At 58.4% G+C, this 20,616-nt stretch overlaps 1 protein-coding gene across 1 annotated transcript; it reads left to right on the top strand.

Annotated features, from left to right (window-relative positions):
* Positions 1–392: 392 nt before the first annotated feature.
* ADCY6 (adenylate cyclase 6) lies at positions 393–19,299 on the top strand. The gene is made up of 22 exons (XM_028125530.2): positions 393–416; positions 5,131–5,974; positions 9,633–9,782; positions 10,177–10,298; positions 10,392–10,503; positions 10,642–10,769; positions 11,272–11,430; positions 11,514–11,655; positions 11,777–11,905; positions 12,178–12,203; positions 12,439–12,586; positions 12,830–12,927; positions 13,110–13,197; positions 13,378–13,494; positions 13,776–13,934; positions 14,221–14,399; positions 15,320–15,355; positions 15,439–15,568; positions 15,884–16,147; positions 16,964–17,168; positions 17,991–18,115; positions 18,336–19,299. Exons 2-22 carry the CDS (start codon positions 5,132–5,134, stop codon positions 18,459–18,461), a joined length of 3,486 nt encoding a protein of 1,161 aa, XP_027981331.1. The 5' UTR covers positions 393–416; position 5,131; the 3' UTR covers positions 18,462–19,299.
* The last annotated feature ends 1,317 nt before the right edge of the window (positions 19,300–20,616 follow it).

Below are 20,616 nucleotides of genomic sequence, written 5' to 3'. Positions count from 1 at the left end.
AAGCCGCTTGTTTTCCCAGGACTGGGGGAGGGAGCGGCGGGAGAGAGGAGGGGGCGCGCGGAGGGAGGGGCGCTGCTCGGGCTCCCCCACCCCTACCCGGCTCCTCAGAAGGGGAGTGGGCCCCTGCGCGGGGCCCGGGAGGCGGAGGGGGAGGGGGCGCCCAGACAATAGGAGCTTGTGCCTTTAAGGCGGGGAGTCCGGGAGCCGGCGGGGAGGGGACTTCTGGATCCGGGGTAGAGGGCGGCTGCGCTGGCCAGCAAGGAGGGGGCGCGGGCCGGGCGGACTGCGGACGGCGGGAGGGACGCGGCCGGGACGCGCGGGCAAGGAGCAGCACCGCGGGACGGCCGGCCGGCCGGCCGGAGCCCGCGGGGGCGGCGGGGCGGGGGCGCGGGGGAGGCGCGGAGCCCGGCCGGCAGGTGAGCCCGCGCCGAGAAGCGGTAGGGGGAGCGGCGGCGCTGGGGCGCTCGGGTCTCGGGGGGCGTGAAGACTCCCGCGCCGCTCCCGAGAGTTTTTGTTGTTGTTGTTGTTGTTGTTGCGGGCACAGAATCGCGCGATGTGGGGAGGCTCGATAGTGTTTGGAGGGGAGCTTGAGGCCGTTGGGACTGGAGAGAGAAATCAGGGCGGAGATGGGGGGCTCAAGGCTCCCACCCTTCACTCCCTTCCTCCACCCGAAGCGCGTGCCCAGCTTGCTGGGACCCGGGGGAAAGGCTTGTACTGGGGGAGGGGCTGGCTGAGGTTTTTGCAGCGGGGCTGTGGGGTGAGCCTCTGAGTTTGGGGTAGAGTGTGATTGTGTTTAGGGGAGGGGGGCAGGCTGGGAGGAGGGATGCCCTCTGCCTGCAAGAGTTCCCTCCACTCCCCTAGCCCCAGACCTTGGCAATGAAAAGGGTGGTGTCTAGGGCCCGCTGCAGGGGGGAGCAGACTTGATTCTCAGCGGGGCCTGACTGGAAACCTAGACGTGGAAGCAGGCGGTGGGGACTCTCTCCCCATGCCCTCCCCTTACCAGAACACCCCTGTGAGGTGGAAAAACCTGGGTGTGGGGGGGTGTTGTGTGGTTGGGCGTGGAAGTGGGAGCCTTCTGCAGTCTTCAGGGAGACCAAGGATCGGGGAAGGGAGGAGAAGGCAGTCCTGGACGTCCAGATACAGGCCCTGGGGGAGGCTCCTCTACATCTGGAAAGGCCTGGAATCGAGGCCCACTTCCCAGCATGGTGGGCGGTGCTGGCACTTGAAGGGCCCTGCCTGGGCAGCGCCTTCTACCATGAACTTTCTGAAGTCGTTTTAAATCCCCTGGAGCCTCCTTCTGCCAAGGAGGGCAGGGGCAGGGACAGACCGAGGTGGCCAGGAAGAGGGTTTGGGAGAAGCAGTGGGCAGAGCTATCCTTGGGGCTGGGCCTTGGCTTGCCTCAGACTCTGGGTCTCAGGCTGGAGAATCAGGGTTGGGAGGGACTTGAGATCTGGGAGGCACTGGGCCTCCAGCTGCCAAGCTAAATGGATATGGCTCCGGCTGTGGGAGCCAGCGGTGCCTGGAGCTGCAGATCTGTGAGAGAGAGCAAGGACCGGGACCCAGGGGAGGAGGAGGTCAGAGGCACAGGCTCAGGAGCCTGTCCCTAGGGAAGAGGGAGGTGGTCTGTGGTTAACAGTGATGCGTTGTTTCGGACAGTGAGGGTTGGGGGACCATGTAGGGAAGTTTTGTGGCTTTGAACAGTGCCCTCCCCTGTTCCTTGTCATACCAACCTAGTGTGGGGTGCCAGGAGTGCTGGGAGCCTGGTGAGTTCTCCAAGGTGGGCGATGTCTGGAGTGGAGCTCCAGATGGGATGGGTGCAGTTAGTTGGACAGTTACACAGCTCTGAAACTATCCCCTCTGGGAGATCAGAGTGTCCTGGGGACAGTCATGCATTCTTTTGGACAGTGTCTGCCCCTTCCTCTGTGGGTATGAGCCAGATACTAGGATGTGCTTCCAGGAGGCTGGGAACACAGCCAGAAACAGGTCCTTTGGGAACAGAGGTCTGGGCCATTTGGGGGGTGTGTGTGGTAAATATAGGGCAGGGGACTGGCGAGTAGGAGGAAGGCTGAATGAAGTAAAATGTCATGGTGGGGGTGGTGGGAAACCTGCTCACTCTGGGCTATGTCTCCAGCAGCTCTGGGGGCTGACAGCCGAGGACACCGGGACTGATGGAACCAGGTGTCTGACTGGCTGGGGAGATGTGTGGTCTTGCTTATGACTTTTCTGTCTTTCCATTTCTTGGACAGGGGCAGAGTTTTGGGTCCAAAGTGGTAATAGGGTGGGGGAGAAGAACTCATTTATCGAGTGTGTACTATGTGACAGATACTGTTGGATTCTTTTCTCACAGCTACTACTATTCCCATTTTACAGATGAAGAAACTGATGCAGGGACATAGTAACGTGTTCAGGGCTGTGGGCTAGCACATAATTACTCTCAGGTTTGAAGCCTGGTCTTGCTCCAAAGATCATGCTTCCAGTGAAGTAGTTTGAAGAGCCAGGCTTCCTTTGGTGACTTTTTCCAAATGCCAACCTGACCCAAAGTCTTGGATTTCTGATCTGTCCCTCCAGAGGGTGCTGTTGGTGGTGTGAAGGGGTTGAAGGGCATGCTGCTCTGTGGGGTATGGGAGAAGGGATGCTGAGAGAAGTGGGCTGAGGGTGAACTAGGGATGGGGGTTTCCAGCATGCAGAGAGGTCCCCAGTCTGCCTTCTCTTTTGTGGGCCTCTGGGTGTCTGCTTGAAGCACCACATGTCTGCCCTCCCCACCGTGTCCCCTAGTGAGTACAAATGTCAAGGCTGCTAGCTCTGAAGGTTTAAGTACAAGGAGCCCCAGGGTGCCCTGTGGGCATGGAGGAGGATGACAGTGCTCTCATTGCTAGGAGGCACGCACGTGGGGCACGCTGAGGGTGTTGCCCTGGAGTCCTCCCCATCCTGGCTCAAGGCGCTACCCTCGAGGAGACCTGAGATTTGGGTCTGATTCAGTGGCCCGGGATCTCTGTGACTTGGGCCAGCCACATAAAGCTGCTATGCACCTTGTTTTCCTTTCTTTTTTTCTTTTTCTTTTTTTCCCCCCTGTCAAATCTGTGCTCCAGGTGGCCACAGAAGCAGCTACACAGGGTTTTGGTGAAGATCAGATGGAATTAGGCATGTGAGAGGACCTTGAAAAGTTTAAAGCACAGAGAAAGCATTGTCTACGGAGCCATTTTAGGAACACTTACTTAGATTCTACTAGGTGTGGCAGACAGGGCAGTGAGCAAAACGGGCCCAAATCCCTGCCTTCATGGAGCTCACATTCCAGTGAGGAGAGACAATGAGCAAATAAGGAAAATAAATAGAATGGCAGTTGCTGATAAGAGCTATGGAGAGAAATAAAGCATAAAGCTGGGAAGAGAGATAGGGAGCTCCAGGAAAGGGGGTTGCTATTTTAATAGAACGGTCAGAGAAAGACTCACTGATAAGGAGACATTTGAGCTGTGACCTGGAGGAGCTCCTGTAGCGACAGAGGACACGGCGGCGAGCACCACAGTCCCAGGCCGGCCTATGCACGGTGTGTTGGGGAACAGCAAGGAGGCTCATAGGACTGGAGTGCAGGGAGGAAGATGAAGAGTCATAGGATTATCACTGTTTGTTTTTATTTCACATTAGCTGCTCAATGCAAATGCCCTTGAGGTTGCTTTTTTTTTTTTTAAGATTTTGTTTATTTATTTGAGAGAGAGAGAGAGAGTGCTGGGAGGGGGGAGAGCAGAGGGACAGAGTGGGAGGGAGAGGGAGAGGGAAAGGGAGAGAATCCCAAGCAGACTGTGCACTGAGGGTGCAGCTGACACGGGGCTCGATCTCACCACCCTGAGATCATGACCTGAGCTGAAACCAAGAGTCAGACACTTAACCGACTGAGCCACCCAGACATCCCATCTTGAGCTTTCTGTCTTTTCAACGTATTTCTTTTTTTTTTTTTTTTTAAGATTTTATTTATTTATTTGACAGAGAGAGAGATAGCAAGAGAGGGAACACAAGCAGGGGGAGTGGGAGGGAGAAGCAGGCTTCCCGCTGAGCAAGGAGCCCGATGCCGGGCTCAGTCCCAGGACCCTGGGATCATGACCTGAGCCGAAGGCAGATGCTTAACGACTGAGCCACCCAGGAGCCCCTCAGCATATTTCTTGAGTCCTTACCCTAAGCTGGGCTGAGTACTTGGTGCTAAGGATAAAGTGCTGAGCAAAATAGTGATAATCCCTACCCCTCACAAAGTTTATAGTCGGAGGGGTGGGGACACACATTGAACAAGGGGCAATTTAATTATAATTGTGGTAAGTACTATAGAGGAAACACACAGACGGTAAATGGGACGAAATGTAGTCTGGGTTGGGGAGCCGGGACATCTTCCCTGAGGAAGTTCCTTCTAAGCTGTGACCCGAGGAAGAAGTTGAATTTGGCCTGGTGAAGTGTGCGTGGCGTGAGTGTGATGGGGAATGATGTGGAAAGAGATTCCCTTTTGTATAGAGGTCACCGATTGGCAGCTCACAGGCTGAATTCATTCCATAGACGTGACTTACTTGGCTTGCAGTGTTGAAAAATGTGAATTACTTGCCAACATTTAAAAATCAGGAGCTGTCACATTACAGTGTACATTTTTTTCGGCTTCTGTTGAAAATGAGAAGATCAGGCTCTGCTGGGATGCCAGTGGCAGCTATCTACTAGTGTGGGGTGGTGCGTGCCCCTGCCGTTCCCGGGGGGGGGCACTCCGTAGTTCCTCCCACATCTCCTAAGCCGGGGTGGGGGGGGGCTTTGCTCATTGACACAGGCACTTGAGTTTGTCACCGCCCACGAATCAGTGCTTTTTGGGGAAGAGGTGAACATGTAAGTGTACTACTTGGAGGTCAGGCAGATCTGGGTTCGAATCTCAGTTCTTACGGCTCTGTGGCTCCTTGATCTAGGGCCAGTTACCTCCCTCCCTCTGTCTCCCGTTTTCTGGCCTGTTGAAGGGGGACACCGTCGTCTTCCTCCGGGATTTTATTTGAGTGATATGTTGTCTGAAGGGCTTAGTTTGGCCGTGAACGTACTCAGTTTATGATAGCTACTGGTGGTGGTAGGGAGTGATGGTGGTGTTAATACCAGCTCGTTCCTTTCTCCCAGCAGCATGTCGTGGTTTAGTGGCCTCCTGGTCCCCAAAGTGGATGAACGGAAAACAGCCTGGGGTGAGCGCAATGGGCAGAAGCGTCCACGCCGTGGGACTCGGACCAGTGGCTTCTGCACGCCCCGCTATATGAGCTGCCTCCGGGATGCACAGCCCCCCAGTCCCACCCCTGCAGCGCCCCCTCGGTGCCCCTGGCAGGACGAGGCCTTCGTCCGGAGGGGTGGCCCGGGCAAGGGCCCAGAGCTGGGGCTGCGAGCGGTGGCCCTGGGCTTTGAGGACCCGGAGGCGACGGCCGCCGTGGCCCCTGACGTGACAGCCGGGCGTCGGCGGTCCTGCTGGCGGCGCCTGGCCCAGGTGTTCCAGTCGAAGCAGTTCCGCTCGGCCAAGCTGGAGCGCCTGTACCAGCGGTACTTCTTCCAGATGAACCAGAGCAGCCTGACGCTGCTGATGGCCGTGCTGGTGCTGTTGGCAGCCGTGCTGCTCGCCTTCCACGCGGCGCCCGCCCGCCCCCAGCCCGCCTACGTGGCCCTGCTGGCCGGCGCCGCCACCCTGTTCGTGGCGCTCATGGTGCTGTGCAACCGGCACAGCTTCCGTCAGGACTCCATGTGGGTGGTGAGCTACGTGGTGCTGGGCATCCTGGCCGCTGTGCAGGTTGGGGGGGCCCTGGCAGCCACCCCCCGCAGCCCCTCCGTGGGCCTCTGGTGCCCTGTGTTTTTTGTCTACATCACCTACACGCTCCTACCCATCCGCATGCGCGCAGCTGTCTTCAGTGGCCTGGGCCTGTCCACCCTGCATTTGATCTTGGCCTGGCAGCTCAACCGTGGCGACGCCTTCCTCTGGAAGCAGGTGGGTGGTCGGGGAGGTGGGCCTTGGGACCCCAGGCCAGGAATGAGAAGGGGTGTAGTGATCGAGGGTGGCAGGGGTGTGGGTCATGGGTGGATACCGGGGGCGGGGCTGTGTCCAAGGGGAGGGGCAGATGACGGGAGGCCAAGTTTCAGGGGTGGGCTGCATCTGGGATCTGGAGCTGAGGGCACTGCTGAGGGGAGGGAGGGCCCCCGGACCCAAGCCTGCGCTCTGCAGGCCCCAGTCTGCAGCTCTTTAGCCTGAGGCCCTTGAAGCAGCGTAGCCCATAGATGTGAGGGAGCACTGGAGCCACGAAGGTGATGTCTAGCCCCAGGGTCCCGGGCAGGACCGGGAGGGCGCTGTTGGCTACGGCAGGCCTTGGCATCTCTGGCCCCAAGTTGATAACCTGAGACTCAGGCCCTGGTGCCATCCCTGAAAAGCAGCTCCAGGTGGCGATCTGGAGGGATCAAGCAGGGTTTGGAGGGAGTGAGCAAGGGAGGAGTTGCTTCTCTACTGGACCAAGGCCATCTCTGAGAGGACAGGGAGGGTGACAAGTGGGATCAGTTTTCTCTGGGGCTGGGCGTGGTTTGAGTGGAGTTGGACTGTAGAAAAGAGGGGCATCAGGGTCGGATCTCTTCCTGCCGTCCTCCCACTGAGCACCAGGGCTCCGGCAGCCCTGCCTTGAGGTTCTCTGTCCATGCCAGCTACTGTATCCGGGTTCTGAGTGGTGTGTGGGGAGGGGCTTGACAGCACCATGTTGAGGGAGAAATCATGGCTTGGCTGCGGGCAGACCTGCTGGTGCAACGGGCTGAGTTCTTCTCTGTGAGATCTTAGACAATGAACCTCACTTCTCCCAGCCTTAGTTTCCCAGTAGGTAAAACCGGGATAAAAATAGTATCTACCTCAGGAGGTTGCTGTTAGGGCCCCACCCTCTCCCAGGGTGGAGTAGAACCTGGGGGCAGGGAGGTGTGGGAGTGCTGTAGGGGATGGTACCCAGGGAAGGGCCTTCCTGGAAGTCCCTTTCAGAGAGACAAGAGCCTGGGGAGTCTGCCGTTTTGGGTCATCCCCCTGACCAGGGAGCAGAGACCAGGACATCTTGCCTAGCTGATCCTTCAGGGCATAGCCCCTAACCAACGTAGCTCATGATCCCTTTCTTGGCACCCTGATTTTGAGGGTGCTGTCCTCTGTCTTGCTCAAGTTTTGAGGGAGTCCCGCCTCTGCCTTGCCTAGGGCTTGTGGCCTGTAGCCCACCCTAGCCCCACCCACAAAGAGGAAGTTGCCTGGGGCTTCCAGGGTGAGAAGCTGGGTGCTCTGGCATGATGCCCTTCTCCGCCCAGCTTGTGCTCCGGAACAGAATGTACCTTTTTAAAAGTAACTTTATAGCCCATTTGTTTGTGGAGCACGCACCCACAGGGCAGTCAGACCTCTTAAAGAGCCAGGGTCTTTCTGCCTCTGCTAGCCCCCCACTTCTCACCAGGATAGCTATCACACTGGGCTTTGGAGTTGGACTACCCTCCTGGGGAAGGAGGAGCTTGGAGGTGGTGCCTCCCCAGCTCCCCCCCCTCACCTCCCCTCCCCGCCTTCTCTCTGGCTGGCCAGGGGTGGGTGGGTGTCTCTTCTCTGCTCTTAGCTGGCATGGTGCCCAGAACCAGGCCGAGGGCCTGATTGGGGAGGCGCAGCCCCGTGGAGGCCAGGATTGTGCCAGCCTCCTGCCTCCCCAGGGGCACCCAGCTGCAGCCTGACCCAGTAGGCCGCAGCAGGCACGTTCTTAGGGTGAGTGGGGAAAGTCACCCCTGCCCCTGTGCCCGTCCCCAGAGCCAGGGTTGCCCATACCCCTTCTCTGAACTGAGAAGGATTGAGTCTCTGTGTCCAGTTGGCCTATGCGAATCTGGATGGCTTGGGGCCATGGCCTCCTTTCTAGGCTCCTTGCACAGCCCCTTTCCAGATCCAGCCCTGCTCACGCTCATGGGAAGGAGCCTTCGTTCTCCTCTGACCCACTCATTCAGATGCACTGAGCAGTTTCACCCAGTGGCCCCTCCTGGAGTCTCCTAGAGTGCCCTGGCATCCCTTTTTTCTCACAGTCGATAGGGGTCTGCCCTGCGTACAGATCTATTTCAGTCTCTCGTCCCCCTTCCCCTTCCCCCCCCCATGACTCACTTTTTCCTCTTGGGCTCCTGGGGCCAGGAAGGGAAGTTGCCTGGTTAACCCCCCCTTTTTCTCCCCCACTGGGGGCTATTCTTAGAAACCCCTAAGGGAGATAGTGTGCCCCCCTCTTCAGCCCTGCTGCTGGAAGGGGGGCCTTGTGAGCTGGACTGGGAAGGGAAGCTAGGAGGCCGTTCCTAGAGGGTCAGAGTGAGAAATGGCTTGGGGGTTTGCTGAACCTACCGCTCCATTTCATCTAAGAAACATGAAACTGAGGCCCCAGAGATTAAGTGACCTGCCCAAGTTTGCAGGACTAGTTCTGGTTCTGGGGAAAGCCCAGAATTCCTGGCTTCCAGTTGGTGCTCTTTCCCTCCCTTCTCCCCAAACCAGAACCCTGCCCCAGCCAACTCTGGGGCGGAGCCACAGGTGCCAGGTTAACCCCTGAATTTCCAGAAACACTGAGGCCAGTTTTCCCTAGACTTGCTCTCCGGTGAGTGCTACTGATGCTGAGGAGGTTCTGACTGTCCTCAGATCGGGGTCCTAGGGCATGGGGCCTGGCTGTGCCAAGAATTGGGAGTGCCGGGGCATGGTGGGCAACCCTTCCCAGGTGGAAGGGAAGGTCCCACGTTAGTAGAATTGATGATTCCCAAGCCTGGTCTCTGAGGCTAGGCCTCAAGAGCTTGGGTGAGTGAAGTGAGTAGGAATCTTGGAAATCTGGAATACCGTGCAGTAGGGTTTGGACACAGGCTTTGGAGTCTGACTGTCCTGGGTTCAAGTTCCACACCAGCCACTATTAGCTGTGTGGTTTTGGGCACATTACTTAGCTTCTCTGTGCTGGAATGCCTTACCTTTAAAATGAGATACTGTTAGCCGTTTCATAGAGTTAGGAGAAATCCGTTAGTTACTGTATACGAGGCAGCTATAGAAATCAGGAATATTAAGTAGGAGGTAGCCAACATATTAGCCGATAATAATAATAGTAGTAATTATCGTAATTATTATATGAAGTTATGTCAGAGCAGGGAGGGACCTTAGAAATCTTCTTACTGTCCCTCTCCAGGTTCTAGATGAGCATACAGAGGCCCAGAGAGATGAGGTGACTTGTCCTGGGCATTGATAGGAGGTTGTAGAGCTCAAGTCTCCTGGGTGTTGTCCTGTGAGGAGATCCACATGCAGAAGAAGCAGCATTTGTTTTTTGTTTGCGCTGACTGTGGGGCAGGAAATCGTAGTGTGCTGGGCACAGGCCCCATGACCCACCTTGCCCTGGTTGGTGCTTCTGCTCCCAGGAGTTGTGAAAAGGTCCCATTTCTAGCTGTGGAGTGATCTGGGGAGGGGGCCGGAGTCCTGTGGGAGAAGGGGGAGATGTGTTAACAGGGGTTGGGACAGCTCGGGGACAGACAGGGCACAGGATCCTGGCTTCCTCCCCGAGGGAAGGCATGCACAGAGAGCCTAGCAAGTTGCACCTGCGCGGGGTGGGGGTGGGGGTGGTCACGCGTCTGCCACTGCCGCCCTCTTGCAGCTGGGTGCCAGCATGTTGCTGTTCATCTGCACCAACATCATCGGCATCTGCACGCACTACCCGGCTGAGGTGTCTCAGCGCCAGGCCTTTCAGGAGACCCGTGGTTACATCCAGGCCCGGCTGCACCTGCAGCATGAGAATCGGCAGCAGGTGGGGCTGCTCTCCCTGTCCGAGGCCTTTCCCGTCCTCACCCCCAAAGAACCCACAGACTGGGTCCGCTGCCTTGTACCACTCCATGGAATAAGTGTGGATGGTTCCCCCCCCCCCCCGCCCCGATCGTGCATCACACAGGCTGTGTGACGCTGGGGATCCTGTCTTGTCCGAGGGTGGGAGAGGGTAGATGGGAGCACAGTGAGGGGTTGCACGGGGGTGCTCAGAGCGGGCTGGGGCGTGTATCTGCTGTACGCTCTCATGGGGGAGGTCCAGAAGGGAAGCTCAGGTCTCCAGAGGGGTCTGGGAGGGCCCTGGGGTGGTGGAGGCATCAGGAGGGGTTGCAGCGTGAGGCCGAGAAGGTAGTGGTGCCCCGTTGAAACCACTGGTCTAGGAACGGCTGCTGCTGTCCGTGTTGCCCCAGCATGTTGCCATGGAGATGAAAGAAGATATCAACACAAAGAAGGAAGACATGATGTTCCACAAGATCTACATCCAGAAGCATGACAATGTCAGGTAGGGGGGGAGGGGGAGGAGCCCGGGAGGAATGGGGGACCGGGGAGTCTTTGAGCGCCACGTGGTCCTTCCATTTTCTGCCATTGTCCACAGCATCCTGTTTGCAGATATTGAAGGCTTCACCAGCCTGGCATCCCAGTGCACCGCACAGGAGCTGGTCATGACCCTGAACGAGCTCTTTGCCCGGTTTGACAAGCTGGCTGCGGTGAGGGGGCTGGGGCTGGGGGTGGCGTGCGCATAGCCTTACTGGGGCGGCCTGGCACGGTGGGGACAGGTGGTGACTCAGTGAGGGTGCTGGGTGGGCAAGAGAGTGAGAGCGACTCTCCCCAACTCTCCCCTTTAGGAAAATCACTGCCTGAGGATCAAGATCTTAGGGGACTGTTACTACTGTGTGTCGGGGCTGCCGGAGGCCCGGGCAGATCATGCCCACTGCTGTGTGGAGATGGGGGTGGACATGATCGAGGCCATCTCGTAAGCAGTGCCCCTCCCAGGCCTCCTGGAACCGAGGGTGCCCCCACCGACTCCTACCCTTTGACATATCCTCAGGATTTTTCCTCAGTTGTGGCTATTTCTCTGTCTTGGAGGCCCATCACCAGGGAGGGGAGTGCATATTTCTTCAGCCTGTGCAGCTGAGGCCCCAGCCAGCCGGGCAGGGTAGGGGAGCCAGCGTGAGGGCATTTGGGCTGGTGCAAGTGCTAGCTGAGCTGGCCTGAGGGGAGAACAGGGACTCTCCCCTTTCTGGCTCAGTTCCACAGGATGCGGCAGGGCCACGGCTGGTGAACATAGTCCTCAAACATTTGTCTCTGAGACCCAGGCAGCCTTTTGCCCACGTCCAGCCAAGGGCTGCGCTCCTGTGCCCCGCATCTGGGTCTGTCCCTGTCTGTCCGGCTCCGAGGGGAGTGAAGGGCCTGAGCTCTGGGCTGGGAGTGGGGAGGACCGTGCCAGGAGCTGAACCGGAGCCGCCTCCTCCCAGGCTGGTACGTGAGGTGACCGGTGTGAACGTGAACATGCGCGTGGGCATCCACAGCGGGCGTGTGCACTGTGGCGTCCTTGGCCTGCGGAAGTGGCAGTTCGATGTGTGGTCCAATGACGTGACGCTGGCCAACCACATGGAGGCGGGGGGCCGGGCCGGGTGAGTGTGGGGTACAGGTGGTGAGGGACGGGGACGGGAATGAGGTGGGCAAGCCCAGGCCTCACCCTCCTGTTCCCTCCCAGCCGAATCCATATCACCCGGGCCACGCTGCAGTACCTGAATGGGGACTATGAGGTGGAGCCAGGCCGTGGCGGTGAGCGTAACGCCTACCTCAAGGAGCAGCACATTGAGACCTTCCTCATCCTGGGAGCCAGCCAGAAACGGGTCAGGCCGGGGTGGGGGCGTGGGGGGCGGGGAGGCAGGCAGGGAGGAGGGCAAATGTGGGCAGCAGACAGATTTCTTCTCCGGGCCCCTTTTCTGATCCTGCACCCGGCTGCCTGCACAGAAAGAGGAGAAGGCCATGCTGGCCAAGCTGCAGCGGACACGGGCCAACTCCATGGAAGGGCTGATGCCCCGCTGGGTGCCTGACCGCGCCTACTCCCGGACCAAGGACTCCAAGGCTTTCCGCCAGATGGTGAGGGGCCCGCGGCACTAGGACCTGAGGCCTCACTTGCCTGACACTCTGTACCCCCCCTTCTCTCTTCTGCCTTCCTTGTTGTGGCTCCTGCGTCTCCACGTACGACTTCTGGTATTGGGGGCAGGAGGAATGACTTCATACCAGGGGTCCCGAGCCCCGCAGAGTACATGGGGGGATCCCTCAGTGCACCGTTGGGGATGGGGAAGGGATGATGGAGGTGAGGGTGGTCTGCCCTTCACCTCACTGGCACACTTTGTCCCTTTCTCCAGGGCATTGATGACTCCAGCAAAGACAAGTAAGTCAGGTTATCGAGGAGGGGGGAAGAGGAAGGGAGAAGGCACTTGCAGCCTGGGACAGGGCTGCGGGGAGCTGAGGCCCCCTCTTTCCTGGACCTTAGGTGTGTCATGGGGGAGCCAGGGCCACACCCCCCGCTCACTCTGTTCTTGGGTGCTGCCCATGCCCTTCCCTTCTCATTGCCTCTCACATGGCACTGCTCATGCCCCTGGTGAAGCCATGTCCCCTGCCCTCAGCCGGGGTGCCCAAGATGCCCTGAACCCCGAGGATGAGGTAGATGAGTTCCTGGGCCGTGCCATCGATGCCCGCAGCATTGATCAGCTACGGAAGGACCATGTGCGCCGCTTCCTGCTCACCTTCCAGAGAGAGGATCTTGAAAAGAAGGTTTGGGGGATTTGAGAGGCAGAGGGACGAGGGCCGGGTGAGGAGGGGAGGTCCAGGCAGGAAGGCTGAGCACAAGTGAGGGAACAGGAGAGGTTATTTTGGGAATGGGGGGAGAGGCGCGACCACAGGGCACAGGGGGATTCCTATCACCGGGGCCACTGCTTCCCCTCCTTGGGGCCCCGGGGAGTGCCCTGCCTCCCCCAGGGCAGAGCCCAGCGCCCAGCTCAGCCTCCTCCCCCTCAGTACTCACGGAAGGTGGACCCCCGCTTCGGAGCCTACGTGGCCTGTGCGCTGCTGGTCTTCTGCTTCATCTGCTTTATCCAGCTCCTCGTCTTCCCACAGTGAGAGCCCTGTCCCCCCTCACTCTGCTTCTCTTCCCTCCACCACTTCCCAGAACCTTCCCGGACACCCATGCCCTGCAAGCTTACGGCCCGTGGAGCCCGCACCCTGCCCATCTGGGGAGTGGGACAAGGACGCCCAGATACCCCAGAGTAACGTTCCTCCCGGCCCCCTTCTGCCGCAGTTCAACCCTGCTGCTTGGGATCTATGCCGGTATCTTCCTGCTGTTGCTGACCACCGTGCTGACCTGTGCCGTGCCCTCCTGCGGCTCTGTACGTTGGGGTTTCTTCCAGGGCTGGTGGGGGCGGGCGCTGGCTGGGCTGGGCTGGTAAGGCACGTGCGGACAGGGAGGAGGAGGCCAGGCCTCCCCCCGCCCGCCGGGCCCCATCCTTGGTTGGCCTTCCCCCTTGGCTGACACCGTCTTTAACTCCCGGTCTCTGGCCTGTCCGCAGCTCTTCCCCAAGGCCCTGCGACGTCTTTCCCGCAGCATTGTCCGCTCTCGGGCACACAGCACTGTGGTTGGCATCTTTTCAGTCTTGCTTGTGTTCACCTCTGCCATCGCCAACATGGTAAAGGTCCAGTGGGGACTCTTCTTCCCTTCGTCTGTGCCAAGCACTGCTCTGGGCCCTGGGGGTAGGCAGAGGAAGAAGGCCCATTTCCTGCCCTCCTAGAGCTCGTTATGCCAAAGGAGGGGATGAGGTTAACTCGCGTCCCCCTTTCTCCTTGCTCTCTGTACCTTCTGTCACCCTCAGTGAGAACTTTGATCTCCAGGGTATAAGGCAGGGGGGCATGGCCCTTGTAACCGCTCCCCTCCGTGCTTACCCTGATGTGTCTCCCCCAACTTTTGCAGTTTACCTGTAACCACACCCCCATACGGACCTGCGCAGCCCGGATGCTGAATGTAACACCCGCTGACATCACCGCCTGCCACCTGCAGCACCTCAATTACTCTCTGGGCCTGGATGCTCCCCTGTGTGAGGGCACCGCACCCACTTGCAGCTTCCCTGAGGTGTCCAAGCCATGCTCAGGCGGGACTGGGTTGGGGTTCCAATCAGTACTAGTTGTCGACTCCTCTGGGTCAGGCCTGGCGATGGGCACTGGGGGCCCAGGTCTCACCAGCGTCCCTGCGGCAGAAGCAGCCAGGGGCCCTGGTGTGCTGGGGGGCGGGGTGTGGAGGCTGAAGGAGCTTTGGGTTTGAGGTTGTGGAGGGGAGTGCAGGGCTCTTCCTGCATGGGGTCGGGGGTGCCGTGGCTTCATCCAACACCACCTCTGCCATCGCCCCCTCCCCCCCCCAGTACTTCGTTGGGAACATGCTGCTGAGTCTCTTGGCCAGCTCTGTCTTCCTGCACATCAGTAGCATCGGGAAGTTGGCCATGATCTTTGTCCTGGGGCTCATCTATTTGGTGCTGCTTCTGCTGGGCCCCCCAGCCACCATCTTTGACAACTATGACCTGCTGCTTGGTGTCCATGGCTTGTGAGTTTATCCTCAACCCCTTTCATTCCCTAGGAGCCTCCTGACCCTGCTGGTCACTGTGAGTCTCTCTGGTGCCCAGGCCTCTGTGCCCTTGGAATGCTATCACTCACCCCTCACCTGTGGCGGAAAAGGAGGCAGGGGAGGAGCTCCCAGCACGTGACTTCACAGTCACCCCAAGGAAACCCCAGTCCTGGGAAGTCCCTGTATCTTTAGGCCAGACATTTAAAAAAATTCCCTCTCTCATTTGCATGGTTCCTTCGTACGCATTCTCTTAACCACCTGTAGGTCACACAGCTGCTTTGTGGCAGAGCCCTGGCTGGGAATCAAAACGTCTGACTCCTGCTTAGGGCCTTTGGCGGGGTTACCACACTGGCTTTTCCTCTGCAAACCCCACCCCTTGTGATATGGGGCCATAGCTTGGTGTGGTGGTAGGAAAAGCCTCTGGAGTCCACTTGGGTTTGAATCCCGCTCTGCTGCTCATTAGCTGTGTGACCTTGGGCAGGTGAGTTAACGTGTCTGAGCCTCAGTTTCCTCATCTGTAAAATGGCAGTGGCACCTGTATCGTAGGGGATTGTAAAGATCATGGTAACTAACCTTTGTCGAAGCCTTCCTGCACGCCAGGTGCCGCGCTAGGCCTCTTGTGCGTGTTATTTAGATCTCGTCCCTCTTTTACTGCTGAGGAAACAGGCCTAGACTTAAGCAACTTGTTCCGGGTCACAGGACAGGTAAGTCGAGCAGCCAGGAGTGGAACCTTCTCTTAACCTCTGCTCTTAACGAGTTCGTGTAAGCAAAGGCCCTGGCCCTGTGCCTGATTTTATGCTCTGTGCTCGGTAAATGCAGTTTCTGCCTCCCCTTCCCTCTGCCCCCACCCAGCAACCCAAGAAGAACCGATGACGTTGTTTCTTGTATCTTCTTGCCAGGGCTTCTTCCAATGAGACTTTCGATGGGCTGGACTGGTGAGTGAGGGCTCCGGGCCGGGGAAGGGTAAGGCTGCCCCGTGCCTCTTTCAGACCCTGAGCTTGCCTCTGCTTACCCTCAGCCCAGCTGCGGGGAGGGTGGCGCTCAAGTACATGACCCCCGTGATTCTGCTGGTTTTCGCACTGGCGCTGTATCTGCACGCCCAGCAGGTGGAATCGACTGCGCGTCTGGACTTTCTCTGGAAGCTGCAGGTGACCGAGCGCGGGCCTCTGGGGCAGGGGGAGGGTCCTGGGGACGGGACCTGGGCCAAGCTAGAAATGCATCTTGTTAGCTGGCCGAGGCTCGGGCCGCCCAAGCCCACCCTGGCTCCGAGCCTTCTCTGCGCCCACCCCCTCACCCCTGCGTCATCCTGTCCCTGCTCTTCACCCCTGCCTGTTCTTTAGGTCCCATCCGGCCATGCCTGCCTTCTTCCCCGTGATTCCCTCTGATGCCCGTCTGCAGGCATCAGCCGCTGTACCCGCCCCTTGTGAATGTTGGGCCATGGGTGATGGGTGTGGTGTCCACAGGCAACAGGGGAGAAGGAGGAGATGGAGGAACTCCAGGCTTACAACCGAAGGCTGCTGCACAACATTCTGCCCAAGGACGTGGCTGCCCACTTCCTGGCCCGGGAGCGCCGGAACGACGAGCTCTACTATCAGTCGTGCGAGTGCGTGGCCGTCATGTTCGCCTCCATCGCCAACTTCTCCGAGTTTTACGTGGAGCTGGAGGCCAACAACGAGGGCGTCGAGTGCCTGCGGCTGCTCAACGAGATCATCGCCGACTTCGATGAGGTGCTTGTCTGGTTGCTGTTGCCGCCGAGCAGCTGCGGGGGGCGGCTGGGGGAGTGGGGAGAACTTCGGATGGGAAGGCTGGGTTTGGAGGGGTAGCTGGATGGCGGGGGAGGGAGGGAGGGTGGATGGGACCCTGAGATGTCGGGGTAGGAGTGGGGGGGGCACAGCAGAGGCAAGGACAAGGACCCGCCGGGGTGTCCGAGGCAGCAAGGAGCTCGGCCTCAGTGCGGCGGGGCCGTCACTGCCAGGGAGCAAAGGACAGGAGGCTCGGGCGGGGGGGACGGGATGGGTATCAGCTGGGTGTCACTGGATACGAAAGCACTGGTCTGCGGACAGAGCCCCATGTGAGCCCAAGGAAGCAAGATGGGCCCCTGAATAGAGAAAATGGAAGCGAGCATGAGGAAGTATCCTGAATATCCAGGTCAGGAATGAGCCATTTACTGTTTTGGAGCCAAGTCACTTCTTCACTCTGGCACTCAGTTTCCCAAAAAGTGACAGTTAGAATAACTGGTGGCTAATATCCCTTCTGTGGTCCCGGATTCTGCGAGGGAGCTTTTGAAGCTGAGCTGAAGCTGTACGCGTTAAGTCCTGGCCTGGGGTTCTGACGGACTGCCTGGCGAAGGAGCCCTGTGTTCCGGCTCCTCGGTCCCGCCTTGAGAACGACAGCTGGAAGGCGGGGGCACACTCACTCGAAGGAGGGGAGCTGTTGAAATAGGGAAGCGGGGAGAGGCCGAGGCAGGGCAAGAGTGAGCATCGGGCAGGGTGCGTGCGTTTGGCCTCTCTGCCTTGACAGTCGGGTCTCCCCGTGCTGGCCAGATCATCAGCGAGGAGCGGTTCCGGCAGCTGGAGAAGATCAAGACCATCGGTAGCACCTACATGGCGGCCTCAGGGCTGAACGCCAGCACCTACGATCAGGCAGGCCGCTCCCACATCACCGCCCTGGCCGACTACGCCATGCGGCTCATGGAGCAGATGAAACACATCAATGAGCACTCCTTCAACAATTTCCAGATGAAGATTGGTGAGATGGCCTGGTTGCATGGGGGCTCTTCCCAGGGCTGCTTCTGGGTGAGGCCAAGGAAGCAGCCTAGGGGTGGCGTCACAGACGCCCCATCAGGAATCCTGCGGGATGTCCTTTTCTCCCACCTCCTGTCTCGTCTCACGTTTAGAACAGAGATCATTTGTTGAGGGCCTACTGTGTGCTAGGCCCTGTGCTAGACATTTTAATCTTCATGTTGTCATCCCCTTTTACGGATAGAGACTGACTCTCAGATTAAAATAACTTGGCCACGGCCAAACAGCTAGTAGATGGCTGCAGTGGGATTCAAAACCAGGTTAATTTACACTCCAGTACCTGTGTCCTTATGTATGGCCAGTCTGAGAGGCACCTCTGAGATGAGCTGGGAGCTGGTGGGTGGGAGGAGCGGTTAACGGCGTGGGTTCTGGAGTCACTCTGGTGTGAACTCTGGCTGTTCCACTTACTGGCTTATTTAGCACGTTGCCCAACTCCTCTCAGCTCCCCAAGGCTATCTGTAAAAGGGGCATGATACCTACCATTGAGGGCTGTTGGGGGGATGAAGTAATGGAATGCAAAATGCTTCCCGGAGGGGTTGGCGCAGAGCGAGCTTTTAGTGGATTTAGCTACTGTGATGGCAGTGGCTGTCTTCACTCAGGGGAGCGCCTCAGGACATGCCCAGATCTGCCATTTTTTACAACCAGGACACTTGTCCCTTTGTCACTTTCTTCTCTGGGTCCTTCTAAAGGTTCCAGGAGGTGGGATGACTCCCTGGGCTGACCCTGGAATGTCATTAGTCTCAGTTTTTTCCTGCTGTCCCCATCGCAGGGCTGAACATGGGCCCAGTCGTGGCAGGTGTCATTGGGGCTCGGAAGCCGCAGTATGACATCTGGGGGAACACAGTGAATGTCTCTAGCCGTATGGACAGCACGGGGGTCCCTGACCGAATCCAGGTGAGGGGGATGTGGGCAGAGGCTGGGAAGGGTATGGGTCTTAGAGGGCTTCTGCAGGTCCCTCTCTGAGGTCAGCTGGGACAGGGGTAGGGTGGCAGTGTTCTGTGGTTGGGGGGGTGTGTGGTTTGGGGTGGGGCTAGCATGATCAGAGAACCCCTGGACCCCTACAAATGCAGTAGGAAGGATGCCAGGCTAAATGGGTTCCCCTCCCATCCCCCAGGTGACCACGGACTTGTACCAGGTTCTAGCTGCCAAAGGCTACCAGCTGGAGTGTCGAGGGGTGGTCAAGGTGAAGGGCAAAGGGGAGATGACCACCTACTTCCTCAACGGGGGCCCCCCCAGTTAACAGGGCCCAGCTACAGATTCAGCTGTCAGGACCAAGGTGGGCATCTGAGTGGACTCTGGGCTCGCTTGGTGGAGCCATGGCAGGGGGCACGAAGCCTCTAGACCCTGCTGACCACAGAAGGGAGCACACCAGCAGGCTGTGCTTGGATCATGCTCGTCTGCCCTCAGGCTGGTGAACACAAGGGATACCAAGAGGATTATGCAAGTGACTTTTACTTTTCCAACTGGGATAGGGCTGTTGCCTCTTTGTTCCAGCTTTTGGGAGCCAGGGGGCCGGTGGGGGGGGTGGAGGGGGGCAGCAGTAGAGGTGGAAGGAGACCTCCTGCCTGAGGGATTAAAATGGCAGCTTGCCATGCCTACCCTTTCCCTGTCTGTCTGGGCAACAGACTCAGGGCTGGGCCCTTCCTTTCCCTCTTTTTCCTGGGAATATTTTGTACAAAGACTGGGGCAGGCCTGAGGAGTGCCTATTCCATGCTTGCCTCTGCTATGCCTGCATCCCCAGCACTGGCCTTGGGTACCCCACCCCGGTCAGTTCTCCCTCCTAGGCACAGGGCAGAGGAGGGAGATGCCCTGGGGACCCAGCTCTGTCCATGTTTCAGGGGAATGTTTCCATTTGCCAAATCCTAGTCCCATGATCTGTCCCCAAAGGGGAACAAAGGGACTTTTGACAGCTCAGATTTAGCCCCAGTTCCTGCACAGCTCCAGGGAAAGGGGCATCTGGCCTCATTGGTACTGTGAAAATGCCCAGCCAGAGAGCAAGTGGGTGTGTGCGGATGTCAGAAGACCAGGAGTTGAAAGTTCACGGGCAGGTGCCAAAGAGAGCAGGCCAGCCAGGGAGCGGGGTGGTACCAGACTCTTGATCTGAGGGCCCCACTGGGGTCATGATCAGGTCATTCTGCCCCGCGCGCCCCCCCCGCCCCCCCCCCCCCCGTGCTCTCTTGCTGTCTGCTGGCAAGGGGACACAGAGCATCTCTACCCATTCTGTTGCCAAATAGAAAAGGGTCAGGGCACGGAGGAGAGTGACCCTGATCTCAAACTCGTCCTCCCAAGTCTTTGGCCCTGGGGAGGGCCTGTGTGTCTGTGTAATGTGTGTGCATGTTGGCCTTTGTGTGTGCAGCTGTTTCCCAGGTCTGTGTGTGTCCTTGTGCTCCTCCTCAGCTCTCTGCCCGGGGTTGCCTCTCTCCTGTGGGCCTCTGTCTTTTGGGAATAAGGCAGGGCTTCTGATTTCAAGGGATGGAGAGAGATGCCTAGGTTGCACAGGAGTGGCGTGGGGTGTGGTTGCAAGAGGAAGGTGGCCCTGGTGAGAGGAGTCGCTTTTTGTGCCAAATCCCTAAGTGCCATTTGGGGGCCGCATGTGCAGCCTGACTGTCTCCCTGCCTGGGGCAGGGACCCAAGCGCCTGCTTGAGCCTCAGTGCTCCGTGCACTTGAACTGTCTGGGGTTTGGTGGGCAGAGGCTCAGGAATTTCCTGGGTTCCCCAGCTGGTGGTATACTTTGGGACCGAGGTAGCATGGGATCTCTCTGAGGACCCAGGTTCTGGTACTAGGGGATAGGGCAAGGGAACCTGAAACTTGGCGTTCCGCAGCCTTCAGTCTCAGTCTAGCGTGTTCCTGGCTCCCCAGTCCCCATGAAGCCTGCAAGGCCTAGAAGGAGGGTTGGAAGGTTGGACTCTAGATTCCCTTCCTATCTTTGCCTTCCTTTTACTCCTTTCCTTGCAGCCTCCTTGCCTCAGGCCTGAATTAGTTGGTGCCTTGGTTTCTCTGTCTGTACCTATTTAAGTCAGAGGCATTAGCCTGAATCTTGCTTGAACATCATTTTGTCTTGGAGGTGATGAGAGAGACAGAGGAGAGAGGGTCCCAGAGTTGCTGGGTTTGGGGAATGGAAGGGATAGGTGGTACTCTTGCCCTTCCTCGTGCCCTTTCTGACTCAAGCTCCTTGCAGAGGCCTGGTTTCTGGCTCGTATTGCCTCCCTTGGGGGATCTTCATGCATCAACCAAACGGGCCATCGGGCACTTCATTAGCCATGGCTAGGAGGAGGGGAAAAGACTAGTTGGTCCAGACAGAAAATCAACTTCCTTTCCCCAGCCATATCCCTGGATAGGAAGGGACTGCTTGGAGCCCTGGGTTGGGGGTGAGGGTGTAAGGAGACCAGAGTGG

The sequence above is a fragment of the Eumetopias jubatus genome, unplaced genomic scaffold (genome assembly GCF_037043125.1).
Source record: "Eumetopias jubatus isolate StellerSeaLion01/CBP00866 unplaced genomic scaffold, mEumJub1_p1.0 scaffold_8, whole genome shotgun sequence".
Classification (NCBI taxonomy): domain Eukaryota; kingdom Metazoa; phylum Chordata; class Mammalia; order Carnivora; family Otariidae; genus Eumetopias; species Eumetopias jubatus.
The sequence above is the reverse complement of the archived record's forward strand: the minus strand, read 5'-3'. Positions and strand labels throughout refer to the sequence as shown.

Bases quoted from the DNA above. Each gene is read 5' to 3' on its own strand.
- ADCY6 (XM_028125530.2), top strand. From the start codon at position 5,132: ATGTCGTGGTTTAGTGGCCTCCTGGTCCCCAAAGTGGATGAACGGAAA. The intron at 9,783-10,176 runs GTGGGGCTGCTC...CCACTGGTCTAG, and splicing joins AGCATGAGAATCGGCAGCAG to GAACGGCTGCTGCTGTCCGT. The intron at 13,198-13,377 runs GTACGTTGGGGT...GCCTGTCCGCAG, and splicing joins CCGTGCCCTCCTGCGGCTCT to CTCTTCCCCAAGGCCCTGCG.